At 42.3% G+C, this 18,712-nt stretch overlaps 1 protein-coding gene across 1 annotated transcript in view; it reads left to right on the top strand.

The window, feature by feature from the left end:
• DMRT1 (doublesex and mab-3 related transcription factor 1) overlaps window positions 1-18,712 on the top strand; it is a 58,349-nt gene that overhangs the window by 21,340 nt on the left and 18,297 nt on the right. The window contains exons 3-4 of the mRNA XM_071425952.1: window positions 2,183-2,466; window positions 11,816-11,978. Coding sequence (XP_071282053.1) covers window positions 2,183-2,466; window positions 11,816-11,978 — 447 coding nt within the window. The remainder of the gene's footprint in view (window positions 1-2,182; window positions 2,467-11,815; window positions 11,979-18,712) is intronic.

The raw sequence follows: 18,712 nt of genomic DNA, 5'->3' as shown, positions 1-18,712 counted from the left end.
GCAGAGCCTTCTGCCCTCCAGCAGATCAGCACTCCTGCCTGACGTAGTGTTGTCTGTGAGCTGACTGAGGATAATCTTGATCCCCTCATCCAGATCATGCAGGTGTAAAAAGACCTCATCTTCCTGGTGCTAGTATTTTTAATGGGGAGTAGTAGCCCTTCTGATGATGCATTGTAAATTGAAAGACACTGCAGAGATTTTAGAAGAAATCGCACATTTGTGCAATAATATAGCCTTGTGAGAAGTTTAGCAAGTGATTGCCTTGCATGTCTCTGTCATGTGAAATCTGTATCCCAGCAAGGAATGTGTTGGAGGATTTTACTTTTGGCTTCTATCTTGCAACATTTAAAGCAGAGCAACTGGAATGCAGCTTTATTTGAGAGGTAAATTTAGGGAGGGGAGTCAAGCTTGTGCTGTGTCTGTGGTCTAAGTTCTGATTTTATCAGATGCAGACAAAAGGATCTAAGAGTCTTGCCTAAAAGCAGAATAATAATTTTAAAAATTACAAAATGAAAGTGCAGAAACTCTGAAAAGTCTTCTGTGGTGTTGCAGGCACTTCTGTTTTGCATGCAAATTTGAGAAATACTTCAGATAAACAAGGCCAGCTGACATGGTTCTGCAGAAAAATCAGGTGCGGGAAGCATAAAACAGTCTTTGCTAATAAATAGTTCATTGATGGCAACAGAATGGCAGCAAGAACTGAATGGGGGCACTGTGTAATTTAGTGACCTGGAAGGAGATGATCCATGATGGCAGAAAGCTTTCATTATAGCTGAAGAAGTGAAACAAGATTGCATTGTAAATAGCAATAATGGGTAAAACTGATAATTTGATCTAATATGCAGCTAATACACAGGACTGTAGATATTGTTATCATGACTCTGAGAGGCTGGTATGCCACTATATTCCTTCCATGGGTAAGTAACCAAGATACAGGTACACCAAGAGAAAGATCCAGAACAAACTAGAGCTGCCTGAAATGTCTTCTCTTAGGGCTGTTATTTCCTATGTGCCTGTTGCCCATGCTGCTTCATGTCCATACCAATAGCTCTTGGGAGCTCATCCATATGTTTTAAACCACATTGTTTTCTTCTCTACAAAACAATTGGAGGACAACATCATGGGGAGAAGAGGAGCTCCTTACAGAGAACTGGTACAAGGCAGGGTCACAGGCATGCAGACTAGAGCCAGAACTACAGATATGGAGGGATCTGGTTGTTTGATTTTTTTTCCCCTGTAAATGTATATATAAGATTGTGGCAGCTTTTGTTATGTCTGGCTTGGCAATGTAACTGATGCCATGTATGAGAGAGAGCTTAGGTGTGCAATAGTACCAACAAGCACCTTCTGTTTTTCATGCTTGCAAATTTTGCAGGGCCCTGGTTGACAGTGAAGTGGGGAAATCGTGGCTTCCCATTGTCTGAGAAGCATCCCCATCTTAGGGAATGGCAGGGAGGCAGACCTTGCCTGTGGGCAGCGCAGCCAGCTAACCTCCAGATCTGGAGGCAGGCCAGAGTGGATGCAGCAAGTCACAAGCAGTACCTTTCTCCTCATCCTCTTTTGCTAGTGGTGGGGGAATCTTGTTCTGCTTGGTGATTTTCTAGGTACGGAAGCTAAATTTGGGCTTGAATGCTCAGCAAGGATTGAGGACCGTACTGCTCACAGGTAGCGTGTGGGTTTCTGGGACACCTTGGCTGTTCCTGTGGTATTTTGCCCACTGCAGCTTCTCTTGCCTTGTGGCTGTTTGCCCCTCATAGAGGCATGTTCAGAAGGTGTCCTCTCACCTTCCGGACGCTGGCTGGGAGGAGTCATTCTGTAGCTAGATCCTTTCTGCTTCCAGAGAGTTACAAGAGACTTGGCACACTGTTACAGATTAAAAAGTAGTAGGGGACTGCAAAGTTAGGCGATGTAAATCATTGTCCCCATCAGTTGATACTGACTGAGAATTCAGAGCATTGTTCTAACCTGCAGTTGGTTTTGTCTGCTGTTTCGCAGACTGTGGCGTGTGTAGGTGGCAGTCTTGGACTGTGAGTAGTTCTTGATCCACTTGAGTTTACACCGAACACTCAGCCATGTTTAGCTTTCAGCTCCTACTTCTTATTTACCAGTCTCTGTCCAGCCTTTGGGAGGAGTAGTAGCTCATTAGAAGATGAAAGATAATGGTCTTTTTTTTCTTTTCCAGAGGGACGGATGCTCATTCAGGACATCCCTTCCATCCCCAGCAGAGGGCACTTGGAGAGCACATCTGAGTTGGTTGTGGACTCCGCCTACTACAGCAGTTTTTACCAGCCATCTCTGTATCCTTGTTACAACAACCTGTACAACTACTCCCAGTACCAGATGGCTGTGGCGAGTGAGCCTTCCTCAAGTGAGACAGGGGGTACAATTGTAGGGTCGGCCATGAAGAACAGCCTTCGAAGTCTCCCAGCAACATACATGCCGAGCCAGTCAGGAAAACAGTGGCAGGTATGATCTCCTCTTTGCTGGTTTCGTGGCAGTGCAAAACCAGAACCATATTCCAGGGTGGCATTAGGACCCATTTTGAGAAAGTTAGACAAAATGTTGCAATGCAGCATAACAAAAGTAATTACATAGTCGGACAGTGATAATGGTATGGATAAATTGCCACAAGCACAAAGGGCACTAACTTGATTTTATCTTCTGTATTATGTGACAGTAGATTATTAATTGTTTTCCAGAAAAAAAGAGTCCAATTCAATTGCCCAATATAACATCCTGAGAGCCTAAGGTGTAATTCCTGGGAGGCTTTGCTCTTCAGAAGCATGGGTTTTTTCCATGTTTCACATCCAATACGCTGAGGTGACCTGGGAGACCATGCTGTTGTGCAGCAGTTTGGTTGCAGTCAGTTGAATGTGACGTGGCATCATGCTAGTTGTGTGTTCTGGCAGCTCCAGAGCTCATGATTTTTATTCATGTAGTTCAGGTTACAGGCAGTACCTGCGAGTTTCAAACCAGAGCTCTATGTACTTCGTTAGGATACAAAGCACATCAAGCCCTCGCACTCTAGGACATGATAATTGTAGCGTCCAACTCAGTCAGAAACTGGAAAAAGGGAAAATCTGCCAGTATGGGGGATTCTTGGCAAAGTGGAAACATTTCAGTAACTCTGGGACTATTTGGTTTTGGACTGCAGAGATGCTTTTCCTGTTTGAGACTTGAACTGGTAAGGCTGTACCCTCTGAGTCTGCGTATGCCTGTGTCCCTTGTGTAAGGACAGGAGAGGGCAGACCTCTTCTGTAGAGCATCGAGACAGGGCAGGCTGCTTCTGCAAAGGCTGTGTTGTGAAACCACTCAACAGTGAAATGTCCACCAAAACCTCCTTGTGTAAGTGAACAGATAGGTCATCCTGTTTGCTGACAGAGAGTTTCTCTAGCCAGGTTTCTCTGGCAGAGGGACCAGCTCCGAAAGGGCGTTTTAATTTTTGATACCGAGGAGCTGAAACTAATGCCAGGGTGATTGCAATTACTGTAGCACTTATCACTATTCCACATGCCTTTTTCTGCCATGAGTACAGCTGTATGGGATCAAGAGCTATCTCTCTTCCTTCTGCAGTGCAAGCCCATCCCATGAGAGCTTTCTTCTCTCAGTGTGTTGATACATGAAGGTACACCTTTCCAGTTGATGGTGTCCTCTCCAGCTGATGAGTTCAACCACCAGGCCAAGGGTAAAATTAGTCAGGGCGAGTTACAGGATTTTGTGCATGGTAGTGGTGTGAGGTGCCAAGTGTTTTTTCAACTTTTTTATTTTGGTTGATTGCGTTAGCTTGGTATAGCAGAATGTTTCAGATAGAAGGTTACTTCTCAAGCATCTGCAGCACTTAGCTTGCTGATGCATGGAGACACCATCACAAGACAAATGAAGAGTGGCAACATTTGCCTTGAGAAAATAATGTTCTTGCAGGCTGCTAGTCCCACATTTCACCTAGCACATAGTGTTTGAGGAAGAGTTGTGTGAGTATGTTAAACCTTAGAATGACGATGTGGTGTCCTCACTCACAGTTCTGTTGTCATGTACTGTAATGTATATAGAAAGGCTTGGCTTAGAGAATCTGTGTCTCACTTGTGAGATTGCCAGTTGCTGTGGAACCTTTGACACCCCTTAAAGAAATAAAAATAACTCTGTGATTTCCATAATTCTTCTCTTCAGGCCCTGCAGAAACTAACTTCTGCTTAAGTGCCATTCAAATTAGTGAGATCTTTACGGGGTAAGTAAGGAAAAAAACTACATGAGTGTTCTCAAAAAGGACAGTTTTCTTTCCTCCAACAGGCTCAAAGCTGTGGATGTCTCTTGTGGGATATACCACATTATTCCATTCACCTTTATGTGAATTTAATTGTCTACCACATCTGAGATTTTAATTTCTCCATAGCAGACCTTTTGGGATTCCTCAGTGCTGTTCTGATGTTTTGGATGTCCAAGCAGAGAGAATAAAGGTGCTGCTTTTGGCCTGCAGAATTGATGCAGCTTCTAAATCCCAGAAGCTTCTAAATGTCATGAAACCAGGATCAACTTCTCCTCTGACACAGGGCAGGGTGTAGTTCAGGGTCAGTGTTTTGAACTTACAAACTGTTTCTCAGACTGATGTACATGTAGGATACTTTTTGATCGAAGAGTTCTGAGTCACAGGGTTTGCATCCTCTTAACAACAGCGTAAGATTGCACAAGTAATGATAAAAAATTTTAGTGAGAGGCTAGAAGACATTTGATGGCAGTGGGTACAGTGATGCTGAGGTTGTAAAACCCTGTGTGGCACTGAAGATGGTTTATTGTAAGGGGAACAAAGTCTCAGTTGCTGCACGTGGTTTTACATCAATTCTGCACATGCGGGTTACCAGCAAGGGAAGATCACAGAAACAGCAATAAATGGAGGATGAATAACTAATGAGCCTTTCTGTCAAGCACAGTAAGGAATTAAAGGAGAGTTTAATTCAAAGCATGATCCTCAAAGAGGAATCAGACCTTGCTTACACTCAGGAGGTTTTGCTGGCAAACCTGTGCATGCTTATCCTCCTCAGAGGAAACACGTAGCTGTTACCTATACTGGGACTTCTGCTGGGCAGCTTGTACTGACTGAATTTATTTTTTACATGTACAGGCTTTATTAAACCAGTCTCCAATAGAAGCGTATTTTCTTTTCTAACATGTATCGCTGTTAACTTTTTTATCAAAGTTTTTGATCTTTGTTTCTTTGCCAGAGTCATAGCTGGGCAGTGCTTGCTGTAACCAAATTAGGGCAGCTTGCTAAGGTGTGAGCCCACAGGAGGTATTCTTTTATGGTAGAAGTCACCACTGTGCTCACTGGAAGATATTCCAGTTTAAGCTGGGTAGACAAGCCACCTGGATTTTTCAGACTCAGTTGGTGAAGGCTCACAGATCCTAGATTAACTTGAACCACACAGGGAGAATTGCATATTTAACTTCTGGATGCAGACAAGGCCTTGAGCAGCCCAGCTGTCTGCTGTTTCAGAATTTAGGGAGCAAGAGAGAAAAGCCAGGGAGGAAACATGTGAGAGTGTGTGGGATGAGATGAGGATTAATGCATCATTGAGCATTGGCAAATAAACTGAATCACTGAATCTTTAATGTAGATTAATGTCAGATTTCATTAGTCTTTGTTCTTTGCAGGGGCTGGCATGCTCGAGTGGATTCATAAAAGTGCAAATATTTTATGTATTTCTCTGTAGGTTTTCCTCGTCTATATACAGTCACACCAGAAGTTGTATCTATCATGATTTGATAAGTGTAATGAACATTATTGTTTTGGTTGAGGCTCCTTTGGTCATTTATATTCTGCTGCTCCTTCCAGCTCTAAGGCAGATGATCACCTATGTCTGTTGTTGCACCTGAGGAAGAGACAAGCCTAGGTTGGTAGGAAATGTAGCAGATTTGGTGGTTACTGTACCTCTCCTTTCCCTGTCCTGTGTGGGCATCTAGAGTTTCCCTTGAAGCTCTTGTAATTGCTCATTACAATGGGAATTTGTGTGCATTCCATCCACTTGCATCCAGTTAACAGTAAAATCAGTTTGCCAACATAAGTACCACATGTCAGAGTGAGTTGGTGTACTTGAAAGTTGGTGCTTCTGAAACTGGTCTCACTGCAGTGGGAGAATATGGGGTGATTGAAGCCTTTTCTATCTCAGCAAAAGTAAAGCCTTGTTGGACACGTCTGAATCTAATCAGACTTGATTTTCAAAGCTGACAAACTGCTGGCACGTGTTACACAGCACAAGTCTAATCTGGACTCATTGTGAGTCAGCATCATGCCCCAGAAATGTTAAAACTTCTGGTACATGCAGCTAAACCATTAAAAATTAAAAAATTGGCAAGAATGCAGAATGTGCCCCCACACCTCGGGACCAGTGGCTGCTTTTTCTTTGGTATTCTGGTAACTCCAGGTATCCTGCTCCTGGGAAAGGTTAAGGATGGTGTGGATGTTTTAGACACATTTCAGAACTTCAGCTTTCCTTTTCCTCTTCCCTTCCCTTTCCTGGAACTTCCCATTCTTGGCAAACCAGTGTTTTCACTTTCAGAACCTCATCTTTTTTGTTCTTTCCTTACCCCAGTTTAGAGCAAAAATAACTTGTGAGAAATTTTGACTGGCTTTCTAGTGTGGGATTTACATTTACCATCTCTAAAGTATTTAGTATTGCTGATGTAGGAAACTGCTTTTTAAGGATTTCTTAGAAGTACCAAAGATTTCTTAGAAGTACCAAACTTGGAAAAATTATCTTACTAAATCCAGAAGAATGTGGCTGTGACAGGACAGCTAGGAGGTTGAAGAATAGCCACTTGCTAATAAAAAAAGATGTCTCTTTTCAACTTCTTCCACCTGCTTCTGCTTTCTGGTGCAGTTTTTCCTCCAAAAAGCCTGTCTCTCTTATAGAAATTGCAGTCTTACTCTCCAAAAGTCAGTGTAGAATGTGTGCACGTGTGTGTAAATATATACACATTGTGCAAGTCACCCAAGACAGTCCCAATTTTATGTGTAAGCAGTGAATTATATACTGTATTCATAACATACCCTTCACACTACAGATTTATGCTAAAAGTATCCTAATGTTTCTGACAGCTCATGTGTGACATGAATGCAATCCATATTTCTTGGAGGAGCTAATCTAAGTGGTTTATTTTCCAATACTGCTGATAGGGCTATATCTCTAGGTGTCACTGCAGTTGAGATTCTGATGGTAACATATTGTTTATGGGTCACTGCCTTTGTCTAAAAGAATAGGTTGGAACAGAATAGCAAAGGTTAATTAAGTTTGTCTATCAAGGAGGGACAGATATAGATGTGTCTTGTATTTTCTGTGCTAGAATCAAAGTAAGTAAAGGCAGGGAATCATAGACTCATTTTTTCTTTTTTCTGAAAAACATGCTTAGCTGGTTTTAGGAATGAAACACCTTGGGCAGTATGAGTGCAAGAGAAGTTGTGAGTGGTCAGCACAAAAGCAGTAACATTGCAAGATGGGAGAGAAGCAGCAAACCTGGTTTATAACTGCAGAAGCTGAGGCAGGGAAGTGTCAAATAACTTGTCACAGTCACACAGCTCACAAATGACAGAGGGGAGGTTACTGATGCCTGAACTTCCATTTCATTGCCCAGTGGCTGCCTTCTTGCCCATGCCAAAAACCAACCTGTGAATTCTGTTGTTTGCAAGCAATGACACGAATGCAATTTTATGCCCACTAAAATTGACTTTAAAATCAAGACAGAAGCAGGAGGCTATGTTAAACTTTCAAGTTTCTCTGGTGTTTCCATAATTACTGAGCTTGGTATATTTGTTGCTGAGTCATGGGTGAAATAAAAGGATGGAAATCCTGGGTAAAGTGACTTTGCCAAGATCATATGGCACACCAGTGGCAGAGCCGAAGGATTGCACTTTGATCTCCTGTGTTGTTTATAAATTTTTGCAGCCCTTGTCACCCAGGAATAGCATTCATGACCTCCTCCTGTTTGTGTTTCTTGGAAACAAGCCATATAGTTGGGATCAGCTGGAAAGTGTGAAGATAACACTGGCAGGCTCACATAGAGATTGTGCCTGGCAGCTTCTGCAAATAAAAGAAGTACACAGGTGATGTTTTGGCTAAACAAATATCTGGGAAGGACAGGATCATTTTCTAATCTCTGAGGCTAGAGAGGTGAATCACCACTTGGTGCCTGCTTTGACACCTTCCTGTTTCTGGTTTGGCCACTTTCTCTCCTTGCCTCTTTTTCCATGAAGAAGATATGTAGAGTTATGCTGCCAGCTTGGGAAGGGGTGCTGGGCTTTATGTGGTCTTCCACCAGCTGTTGAGAAAGGCTTTTTACAGGAATGGTCTGATGCAAAAACATTTTCCTCATGTTTTCCCTGGATTTTGCTATGTATGCTGTCACTTGGACATAGCTGGAGGGCTGCACTGACCATTTTGCTCAGTGATTAACAAGTCTTGTTTCCAGCTTACCTGTGCAAGGGCAAACTGCAGCTGCCTCTCAGTTCCTCACAGTGGCTTTTCAAGGCACAGGGAAAGAATTTCCTATGCACTCGTGGCCTTCCAATCAGGCCATATTTATTTGTTCATGAATTTTAAGCATTTCACCATTGCTTGCAGTACATCTTTTAAAACATTACTGAGTGTATGCTGTGTTGTACAATTTAGGCGAACCTGTAAATGTTGCATAGGCCAGCTGCTGCTCTGATGATATGTGTCTCCCACTAAAGTCTGTACTTGGTGAATCCTGCAGCTGGAGCAGGGCACAAGCACTGTGTGGCTGGAAGGGAAGCAACTTAGGAATTCAGGATGCCCTCTGCAAAGACTAATGCATGCCTTTCCTTTCCACAGCTCTTGCTCACCTAAAATATGCTTTGTTCTTTTGGCATGTAGCCTGCAGTGATACAAACCAGAGTGGTTGGTGGGACTGTCCCAGCTCATGCCTGTCTCAGCTTTGTTGTAAGGGTGGAAGGGGCAAGGGAGGCAGGAGACACCAGAAGGCCAGGCATTCTCCTCCTATGGTCTGTGCATGACCCCAGCATTCCCCCTAGACAGACCTAGCACAGGATCCCAAACCTGACACCTTACTGTAGCATTTGGAAAGCTGAACTGCCCCAGGCTGAAAATAATCTGAATATTCGAGCTTCCCCAAGGCTGTCTTGATCTCCCTTTTTGGCACCCAAAAACCTGCAAGGATTCCACAGAGCTGCAGGAGTTAATACAGACCAAATGTCCTTTCTCATGAGGTAGTGGTCTCCCAAGCCGCTTTTTTAATGCAGCACTAAGGTCAAGAATTTTTACAACTGGTTGGTTTTTTTATTGTTACTGTAAAATAGGATTGCTAAGCACTATAAAAAGGAAACCTTATGGTTCAGATTTACTGTGGTGTAGATTCTAAATAGTTTAATAAAAGAAAACCAAAAGGTTTTGGATTTTCTTCAGTGGTTAATACACAACATATTCTTTGCAGAGCCAAGCCTCTGGGTGTCGGTCGAACTGTGATTCGTAGACTTGGTGTGGGTAATAAGATTATAAAACATGTCTCTTGCTAGCCAGCTACCACACACTGATAATAATAGTAGTAATAATTCATTGCATCTAGGGATTTTAGGTGAGTTGGTTTTTTAGAAATGGAGAAAACCCCTAAAAAAAGCGTTGAAAGGAGGTGTATCACTGCATCCACTCTAGAGGGGGGAGATGTGCGCATGATTGAGTTCATGCCAGGGAGTGATCCTTCCATTTTGCTACAGCTGAAATAATCTATCTCCTGCAGGCAGCCTTTTCTTGGTTGTTTGTGTGCACACGTGGCCTTACACAAGGGAGAAGTGGAGATGTGAGGTCTGGGGATGCTGCCCTGCCCCACCATGGGAAGGAAAACTACACGCAACACACAGGCAACAACTGGCTAACTTTTTTTTCCCCTGGTACTTCCAGAGCTGTTGAGCTTTGCAGATGAGAAGATTCAAAATGCCCTTTAGACTGAGCTTTTGGGCAATGTTTTGTTGAGGGATTCTTGTTTCCAAAAAGGAGAGTGCCCTTCGTCAGAAGAGGAGAAGCAATGTCAGTGGTTGAGTTCAGACTTCCTCAGGATGACTCATTAAGTTTTTGAAGAGCAATTTACTATTTACTCTGGATGAAACTTCAGTGCGTGTTGAGCTTTTTCTGCATGTGAAAGTAGAAAAACAAAAATTTAAAGTATTGCTTTAATTTATAGGAGAAAAACTCTTAACTTTTCACAGGCTAAAAGCAAGTCCCTCAGTACATGTGCAAGTATATGCAAGGATGCTGCTGTCAGAAATCAGACAGAAGTGCACTTGCTTCCTGTAAACAGCCACCATTCTCTCTCTGTGCACCTAATCTCACTGAAAACATTCCTCAGAGAGAACCAACAGGATTTTATGTGGCTTGGGCCACATTATTTGCAGCTAGGCATATGAAAATGAATATGGAATTCTTACAGGGAATTCTCCTTGGAAAACTAGGCGTGACTGCATTGTGGAGTGGTTCTGAGAGGTGGTGTGGCTCCTACTGCCAGGAGCAGACCCTGTAGGTATGCTGGCATGGGGCAGCCGTCTGGGACAGCAGGTGCATGCCCAGCCTCCCCTGCTCCCTGGCTCTGAGCTTTGCAGCCTGGGAAAGGCTGAGGGGCAGGGCTCCAGGGACCACAGTGGACCCAGCAGACCTGAGGTGGGACCTAGCTGAAAAGGCTGCCTGGCATGTCTGCTTGCAGACACTGTGTAATAGCATAGCTGGATGTGCATTATTGTTGGCACTGCTACTATCATAACCGGTACAAAACTCTGACGGTTTGTCTCTGCCTAGAAGCTTTCCGTCTTTCAGTCATTCACTTCCCAGCATACTTAGAGAAACCAGCTAGTCTTATCTTTCCTGTTGAGAATGTTAATCTTGTTTTGGCTGCATTTTTGGAGAATGGAGGCCATGTTGCATTGTAGGGCTTTGTAACAAATAATAGGAAGTTGTTAGTTCTTTCATAAAACACAAATTTAAGAAAGCATTTCCACTCCTCTGAGGAGATCAGTTTGGATGGTATCAGGGCACTGGAGTAGAAAAAACTTTGATTTCTGAGTGTTGCCACTTTGCTGCAATCTGTGGAAGGGTAAAGGGATATCTGATGGATGCTGAGCTGACATGGCAGACCTGCTGGCTGGTGTCCAGTTGTGGCTTCACAACCAGCTTCTTGTCTAGTCTAAACACAACTTGCTTTTTTTCAAGAAAATATTTTTCCCATCTTATGGTATTCTAAGAAAAACGGTGTACTTGTGTTTGGGTGTGTCACTGCTCAACGCCATGGAGCAGATCCTGTGAGAGTTGGTCCATAGGACTGTCCTCCTTAGCCACCCAGTAGGTCCCTGGAAGAGCAGTTACCAGCAGTCTGAGATGGGTTAGTCTTTGGGGACATGTAGAAGCTGGAGGGACACTTCACCTCTGAAACTGGCCAGGTGTATACACTTGAATGTGCCATAATCTGGGGACCTGGCAGGAAGTTGCTTGCAGTGAAGGGTACTTGATTGTGTGCCAGATGCATCTCCATCTGCAGTGAGGTAAAACAGCCATAGATGTGCTGCTGCTGCTGCTGCTGCTGGGTCATATCTCACACCACACCTCCTGTAACTGGTCAGTGTGGGCAGACTGTGAAGCCACCAAATCAAGAACCCAAGGCTAGCATGTCAGAATGTTACTTCCCATGCACCCACTGTGACCTCCTTCAAAGCCATGGAGGGGTGGGGGCGAGGGATAGCAGGGTGCCCCCATGGCACTGGGGCTTTGCTTTCACAGGCTGCTGTTGCATTTTTCTCTCCTGACAGGTGAAGGGCATGGAGAGACACCACGCCGTCAGCTCCCAGTACCGCATGTGTTCCTACTACCCACCTGCTTCCTACCTGGGACAGGGGGTTGGCGCTCCCATGTGCCTCCCCCAAATCCTGACCTCTGAGGACATCCCCTCCTCCTCAGAGTCAAAAGCCAGAGGTAAGTGCACCCACTGGGCACATGTCACCACCTTGCCTTGGACCTACACCAGGAGGCATGGGTTGCTGCTGGCAAGGAAGCTAAGCATCATCAAGCAGCTGTTTTAAAGATAGTGGCTGGTTTCTGGAAGGCTTGTAGTGATGGTGTACAGTCATGTAGTCTTGCACTTTAGAAGCCTCATGATTCAGGATTCAAATCAGTTGTACCTTCTGCATTTAGGTATGTCTCTTAAAATTGTACAGTACTTGAGGTGCTGTCTTTGGTGCTTACTACCTGGCTCCCTTACAGAAGTAAATAACAATTTGTGCTCCAACCTCAGAATTCCTTTTCTTCTCAGAAATGCTGTCATTTTTTTCACTGGCCTCCCATTGAGCCTTTGCCATCCTTTCTGAACCACATGTGGGAACTACTGTATCCCAACCATATAATGAAGCCCCTTGTAGACTTGCTTCTGTTTTTTTTTCAAACTCATCATACCATGTTACTTAATTTAAAACTACTGCAGATAAATCTTTCTTTCCATATTGTGTTTCAGGCTCTCCTAAGGATTACTGTAATCCGCAGTAATTTCCAGCGCTGGTGAATTTACCCTGTGGTTTTGACAGTGTTTCTTGCACTTCCTTGTTCCCTTACTCCCACAGCAGACAGTGCTAACACAGGTGTTAACATGGCTCTGCTGGAGTAATCCAACTCCACTGAGCTGCCTCTCCATCACTGAATCAGGTCAGTAACTGATGCTGGAGAAATAAGAGAAACAGAGAACAAAATCTTGACACTCTCCAGCATTCAAAGGTGTCCTGAGCCAGGACAATAAGCTTTTCACACATTTTGTTTCTCTGTACCAATCAGTGAACTTGGCAGTTTCATTTTATATGCTCTGTGGGAAGTAGTTTTTTTCATTCACTTTACACCTGCCAAGTTTTTTTTTTGTTCAGTTTTTTTATTTCACTGAGTTACAGCACTGATAACAGCATCCATCCTCATTTCCTTCTCTTTCCTTCTACATTGAAATTAGTCTTCTCTTTCTGTGTGTTGGAAGGATGTATGTTGTGTAGGTTCCATAATTGTACTCAGTCATGGTCTTTCTGTGGCTGAAGTCCTTTCAGTTGTGTCATGTGGCTGTGTCATGACAGGACCTTATAGGGATCCAAGTGATGTTTTGGAAGGTGAAGTGTGCATAAAGTCATACTTGTGGCTTGTGTAAATCAGCACTGAACCCTTGTATTCACTAACTCCAGAATAATTTCTGTTGAGGAGGCGGCTGTTCTTTCATAGTGGCTGTTTCTCAAAGTCTTCCAACTAACTGTGGCATGTTAGATAGATGAAGAAACAACATATGGTGTGATGAAACCTTAGACTTTTCTTCCTTCTCCAGTAGTTTTAAATGGCTTAGAGAAATCAGTGATCCTTGGTTCATTTTCCTTCTCTTTTCTTCAATTTTATTTTATTCCCTCTTTTCTAACCACCAGTGAACAGTGACGTCTTCCTTTCTGCCCATTGGTTGGAGAAGCAGTTGGTTTTATGCTCAACTGCGGTTGACACTTTTTCTTGCATCCATCACTACTAACTCACTAAGAGGTCTTACCAGCCAAGTGTTTTTAAAAATAGACAAAAGACCTTATACCCTTTGTTCCCAAATGCACTTCAGTAATTTTTCATCACTCTAGAAAAAAATTATACGTAATGTTCCACTGATTTTTAAACTGCATAAATACTGTATTTTCAATAATCCCTGACTGCTTCTCCAGACACTATTCCACACACAGATATTGTTCCCTAAGTTACACCATCAATCAGAAACCGACAAGCAGTGAGATGTAATTTACTGAGATCAAACAGCATTTTCCAGACTCTGAAGAAGTGTTTTTCCATAGCAGAGAGCTAGTGGGTGAAAGAGGCACCAATGTTTTTGGAAGAAATTTGAACCCATGAGCAGGATCATAGCCAACAGGCTTCTTAGAAGCATCTTCTTTTTTCTTAGGCATGTTCTTGGAGGAGATGTTTTTACTTCTTCTGTCTACAGACAAAAGAATATCCTTAGGAAATATATTATTTACTCTTCCATGACATTTTTCTTCTGGTGCTTTTCACAGACCTGAGAGGGTTAGAGGTTTGTTGCCTCTTTATTGTCACCTGTATGAGTGTTGGGTGGATTGTGTGTATTACAGAGGATGGGTCATTTCCCCAAAGTATTGACCTGCACTTGTTGCAGTTGCTGTCTCCCACAAAAGATACATTCTTAAGTATTTCTCTGTTGATCATTAGGCTGAGCTTTCTGTCCTGACTTCTTTGTTATGAAGCCCAAGTGACATGGTTCTGCAGGGTTAGTGATTGCTACTTGCTGAAAACAACTCTAGTGCTTTTTTAAAAAAGCAAATCATACTTCATTTATTTCTTTTATATGTTTGAAGTGGTAATCATGCTCAGAGTCTTCCTTTCTTTTTAAAAATATGTATTGATGGATTTGAGATCCAGAAAGGAACATTAGGATCATCTAATTTAATTTGTTATATAATGTAGACTGTAAAATTTCACCTAAACTCTTGCAGCAAACCTGCGACTATATTTTTAAGACCACTGTGAAGACTTACGTGAAGCCAGAAATTTTGCAGGAAGGTGACAGTGTGCTTAGAAGAGCTGCAGGTCAAAATAAAAAACTGAGGATTTAGCCACATTTTCAAAACATCCAAAGTGTGCATCATTAGCAAAAATGGCTGTTAATTCCCAGGCACAAATCTGCAGTGGTCTTACTACACACACATTCAGTCTGTTACCTGCACTTTAGCTGCACCGTCAGTATTATAGAGGCTTTGACAGTTCATGTGTTGTCGTGGCATTTGATGAGACCACAAACTAATTTTGTTCTGGTAAGTTAACTGCCTGCTTAGACCAGTTACAGTAAAAGGGATAAGAAATGAACTAGCTACGCTTTCTTTCTTTCAATGAAGTGAAGATCTCTGGAAGCTTCTAGCACTTGTACAGGACCATCATGGCATGTTACCATGTCTTGCCATATAGTAATGGGCTGATGTTTTCTGAGTGTCAAAATACCATCAAGTCAATCTCCTTGCAGTCTGAAGTGTTTCCAAGTAACATGTTTTGCTTCCAGCTAAGCACAGCTGCTGCCATTTCAGCAGAAACTGGGAAAAAAGGGGATAAGTTGATAAACCAGTGACAAACAGCAAAAGGATGGTTTTAGAGGACTTCCTTAGGTCAACAAGGTTTAGGTTTTAGGCAGTAATTTCTAGGTGGAAGGGGGGTTTTCATACTTAGTACTGCAAAATACTTCCTTCTCCTTTTTTCTACAAAAGGAGTGGGAGGAAAATACATATGAGAAGGTTGTCAAATCTTGTGCATGTACGTGGAAAAGCATAGTTTTGGAAGACAAGTTGAGAAGTGGGGAAGTGAGAGTGGGACACAACAAGATATTTAATCTCCAAAACTCAAATACTTTGTTCCCATTAATTCCTGTAGGACAGCTGCATGCTTTTTGTTTGTTTGTTTTGGTTGGGGGTTTTGGGGGGGGGGGGGGGGGGGGTTGGTTTGTTTGTTTTTTTAATAAGGCTTTTTAGGTTTGGCACACTACCCAGAATAGTCTAACTCCTTCCACTGATTTTCAGTAAGCCTCTCTAGCATCTATTAAATAATTGTGCAAAACCTTGGTTTGAGAAAGCAAGAAAGCACATGCAAGGCATGTGCCTCACTCTTGGTCCTCTTTACACTGCATGAAGGTGCAGCATTTACTTATCTGTATGAAAGTGTTTACCAGGTTTGGGAAAGTGGCAGAAAAATTTAACATTCAAATAGAAAGATGCAAAGGATAAACATCCCTGTATCTGCAGACACTTCAGATTTTAAAGCAGTTACCTGGTCTTAAAGTTGGCATGGAATGAAACCTCCTCTATGTCATCATTGTGTGAAATGTTGAGATAATTACACCATAATTATGATGTAATTATCTATGGTGAAAAAAATGTCTTGCATTTAAAATTATGTTCCAGCTGCTGGACAGTTTTGAATTTTTTATTTTCATGTCCTAAGTGTCGTGAGTGTTGGAAGTACAAGGAATGAAGTCCTGGAGCAGTGCTGTGTTTGCATCTTAAACATTAAGCAGGAGTCAGAAAGTTCTCCTAAAGGCATGTAAGAAAATACTATTTTGATGCAGAAAAACATCAGCAGTTTTGTGTAAATAAGCAAACATAATTTTCTGAAGAAGAACATTTTTAGTAACAGGTTTTCTGTGTCAGCATAACTACTTCCAGCGCTAAAACACCTTCTCACAGTCCTTTCTAGAATTCAGATAGCAGGTATGCCCAGTTTTACGGTTGTGGAAATGAAACTGACACAGACATTTCCGGAATATGTATTTAGAGACTCAGCCTTCCTTCTGTGCTTGGATGCTGTATCAACAACAGTACTGAGCCATGGGAGAAGCTGGGCCAAACTGGAGCAGCTCTGTAAAGAGCCTCTTCCAGTAGTTCTGCAAGAAAGGGCATGTTGGAAGCAGTCTCCCTGGTTAAGATAAAAAGTTTCACTTTGTCAAAAGCATTGCTGGAATGTAAGGAATGCTATGTGCCCCAGAAACATGTTTGAGAGATTCCCAGCTGGGTTTTTGTGTACCAAAACTTTTTGCAGCTTCCTATATATCTTAATTTTGCATGAATATATGTCCTAGAAGTGAATGCCATGACAAACAAGTAACACTTCACAGCCACAGGTGGCACCTGGCTGTAGGTTCAGGGAGGTCAAGAAGTCCTGGTAAGCAAAAGGTCACTGAGACCATTTCCCTGAATGTGAGCTGCTTTCTGCAAACATTGAAGTTACAAAGATGGAGCTGCAAACAAAGCAGGCTGGTTTGATATGGCTGAGAAATTACCCCAAAGATCAGCAAGAAGCGTTACCTCTCTCTGCTCTTAATTTGCAGCTAGCTGGGAAGATGCACTGACAAAGCTGTACCAATAAAGTGCTTAGGAAGTGGGAGACATCTATAGCAAATAGCCCAAATTACCTTCTGTCAGTCAGCTAGCCGCATTCTCTGTAAGTTAAGGAGTAGCTCTTTCAGTCCCAGGCAGTCCCAGTGTTGTCAGGTGTGAGACATACTTCTACTCCTTTTCTGTGCACTTCTTCGGAGAGCATCACCAGAAATCATCTTGAGTTTGGAAGGGTTTCAGCAGCAGAGTGTATGGGGAGGATAAAATTTTGCACCCAGAAATTCATCAGTATTTAGCTTGTTTGTTATGTATGTGTGTCTATCTGTGCATCTTTTGCTTAAAAAGTGACCTCTACTCAAGAATATCTGTCCTTAATGATGAAGAAGCAAGCAGTGTTTGCTGAAAACTCAAGACTCTAGTTTCCACTATCATTTTACATCAAACTCTTAGCAATAGATTTTGAGATAACACCAAAGAAGAGAAAAGGGGTAAGGATCTAAGCCTGTAGATCTTCAACAGTTTGTTCAAGTTAGTCACTTGAACTTGGGGCAGCTGTTTATTTTTTTGTGCTTTCTTATTTCTGCTTCTTACAGTCCTCAGTGGCTATGCTGCTTGCAGCTTCCCTTTGGCACTGATTACAGTGACAGTGAGCCGATTTTCTATTGTATTTCTGCATGCCTTAATTATGTTGCATGCACATTGCAATGTTTTATAGATCTCTTTTGGCAGATGACTTTTTAACATGTCATTTTCATTAAAAACTGGAATTTTGGGTGTAGCCGAACAGACAGTTGTTGAGCATGGCCTTTTTTTATCTTTTAAACTAATGAGGTTGCTAACCCTGATTCATGATGGTATTAATCATACTTGATAATTTCAGTAATTGTAACAGCAGCTGTCAAAATATATTTGATAATGTAAGACATCTCATTTTTCTGTGTGTGGAGGTCTTTTTATAAATTACTGATCTGTGTTATAAATGAAGTTGTATTAGTGAAGATTTGAGCAATATTAAAATAAGTTTATAATGTCTGATGGGAACTCCTAGAAATAAAGTAATACGAGCATTTTTTTGCATTCTTCTTTAATTCAGTCCTGATTAAAAGGCTCATTTTAGTAGTTTCTTCTCTAAATGCAACATTTATATTATGCTCACTCAAAAGTACACAGAGCAGCTTTGCATTGGATGGCTGCAGAATTATAGGCTTGTTTCGTGACTTTTTCTGATTTTTGTCAGGGTGACTGACAAACCCTTACTGTTTGATCTGGGAGCAGCCACTGGTCCTGCCTCCAGAGTAGTAGGAAAAAACTATGTTTTAAGGCTTTTCACCTGTTTTTGTGGAAACATAGGTATTTCTGGACTGAGGCTTTAGCATCCCCTAGCAGGAATTTTAAGCTCTCGTGGAAACTATGTGGGAATGCCTTCATTTGTTCATCATCCTAGCAAGAGAGAATGGGACAGCTTGAACCCTCAGCAGTTGCCAGTGGTACCCTGTCCCCCCACACCTGCAAAACCACATGTGCATGCATAGTTGTCAGAGAAACTGAGTTTTTCTTCATTGGATTTGTTTGTCCATTGCTTATTATTTTGTGTGGATCAAAGGATGCAGTGTTTTTGAAATTGAAGCCTGCATCTTGTTATGAGTTTCAGGCTTTGACTTGGTAAAACAAGGCTTTGAACAAAGTCCGTCTATTCTGAAGAAACTTAAATGGGTGGTACACTTGGCCCAGGCAGGTGCCAGATCCAAATCAATACATTTATGTGTACTGCCAAAATCTCTACTTCTTCAGTTTCCTTCTATG

The sequence above is a fragment of the Agelaius tricolor genome, unplaced genomic scaffold (genome assembly GCF_023055355.1).
Source record: "Agelaius tricolor isolate 1412-34295 unplaced genomic scaffold, bAgeTri1.0.p SCAF_4, whole genome shotgun sequence".
In the NCBI taxonomy this organism is placed as follows: Eukaryota; Metazoa; Chordata; class Aves; order Passeriformes; family Icteridae; genus Agelaius; species Agelaius tricolor.
Note: the sequence above shows the minus strand (reverse complement) of the source record. Positions and strands in the feature narration are given on the sequence as shown.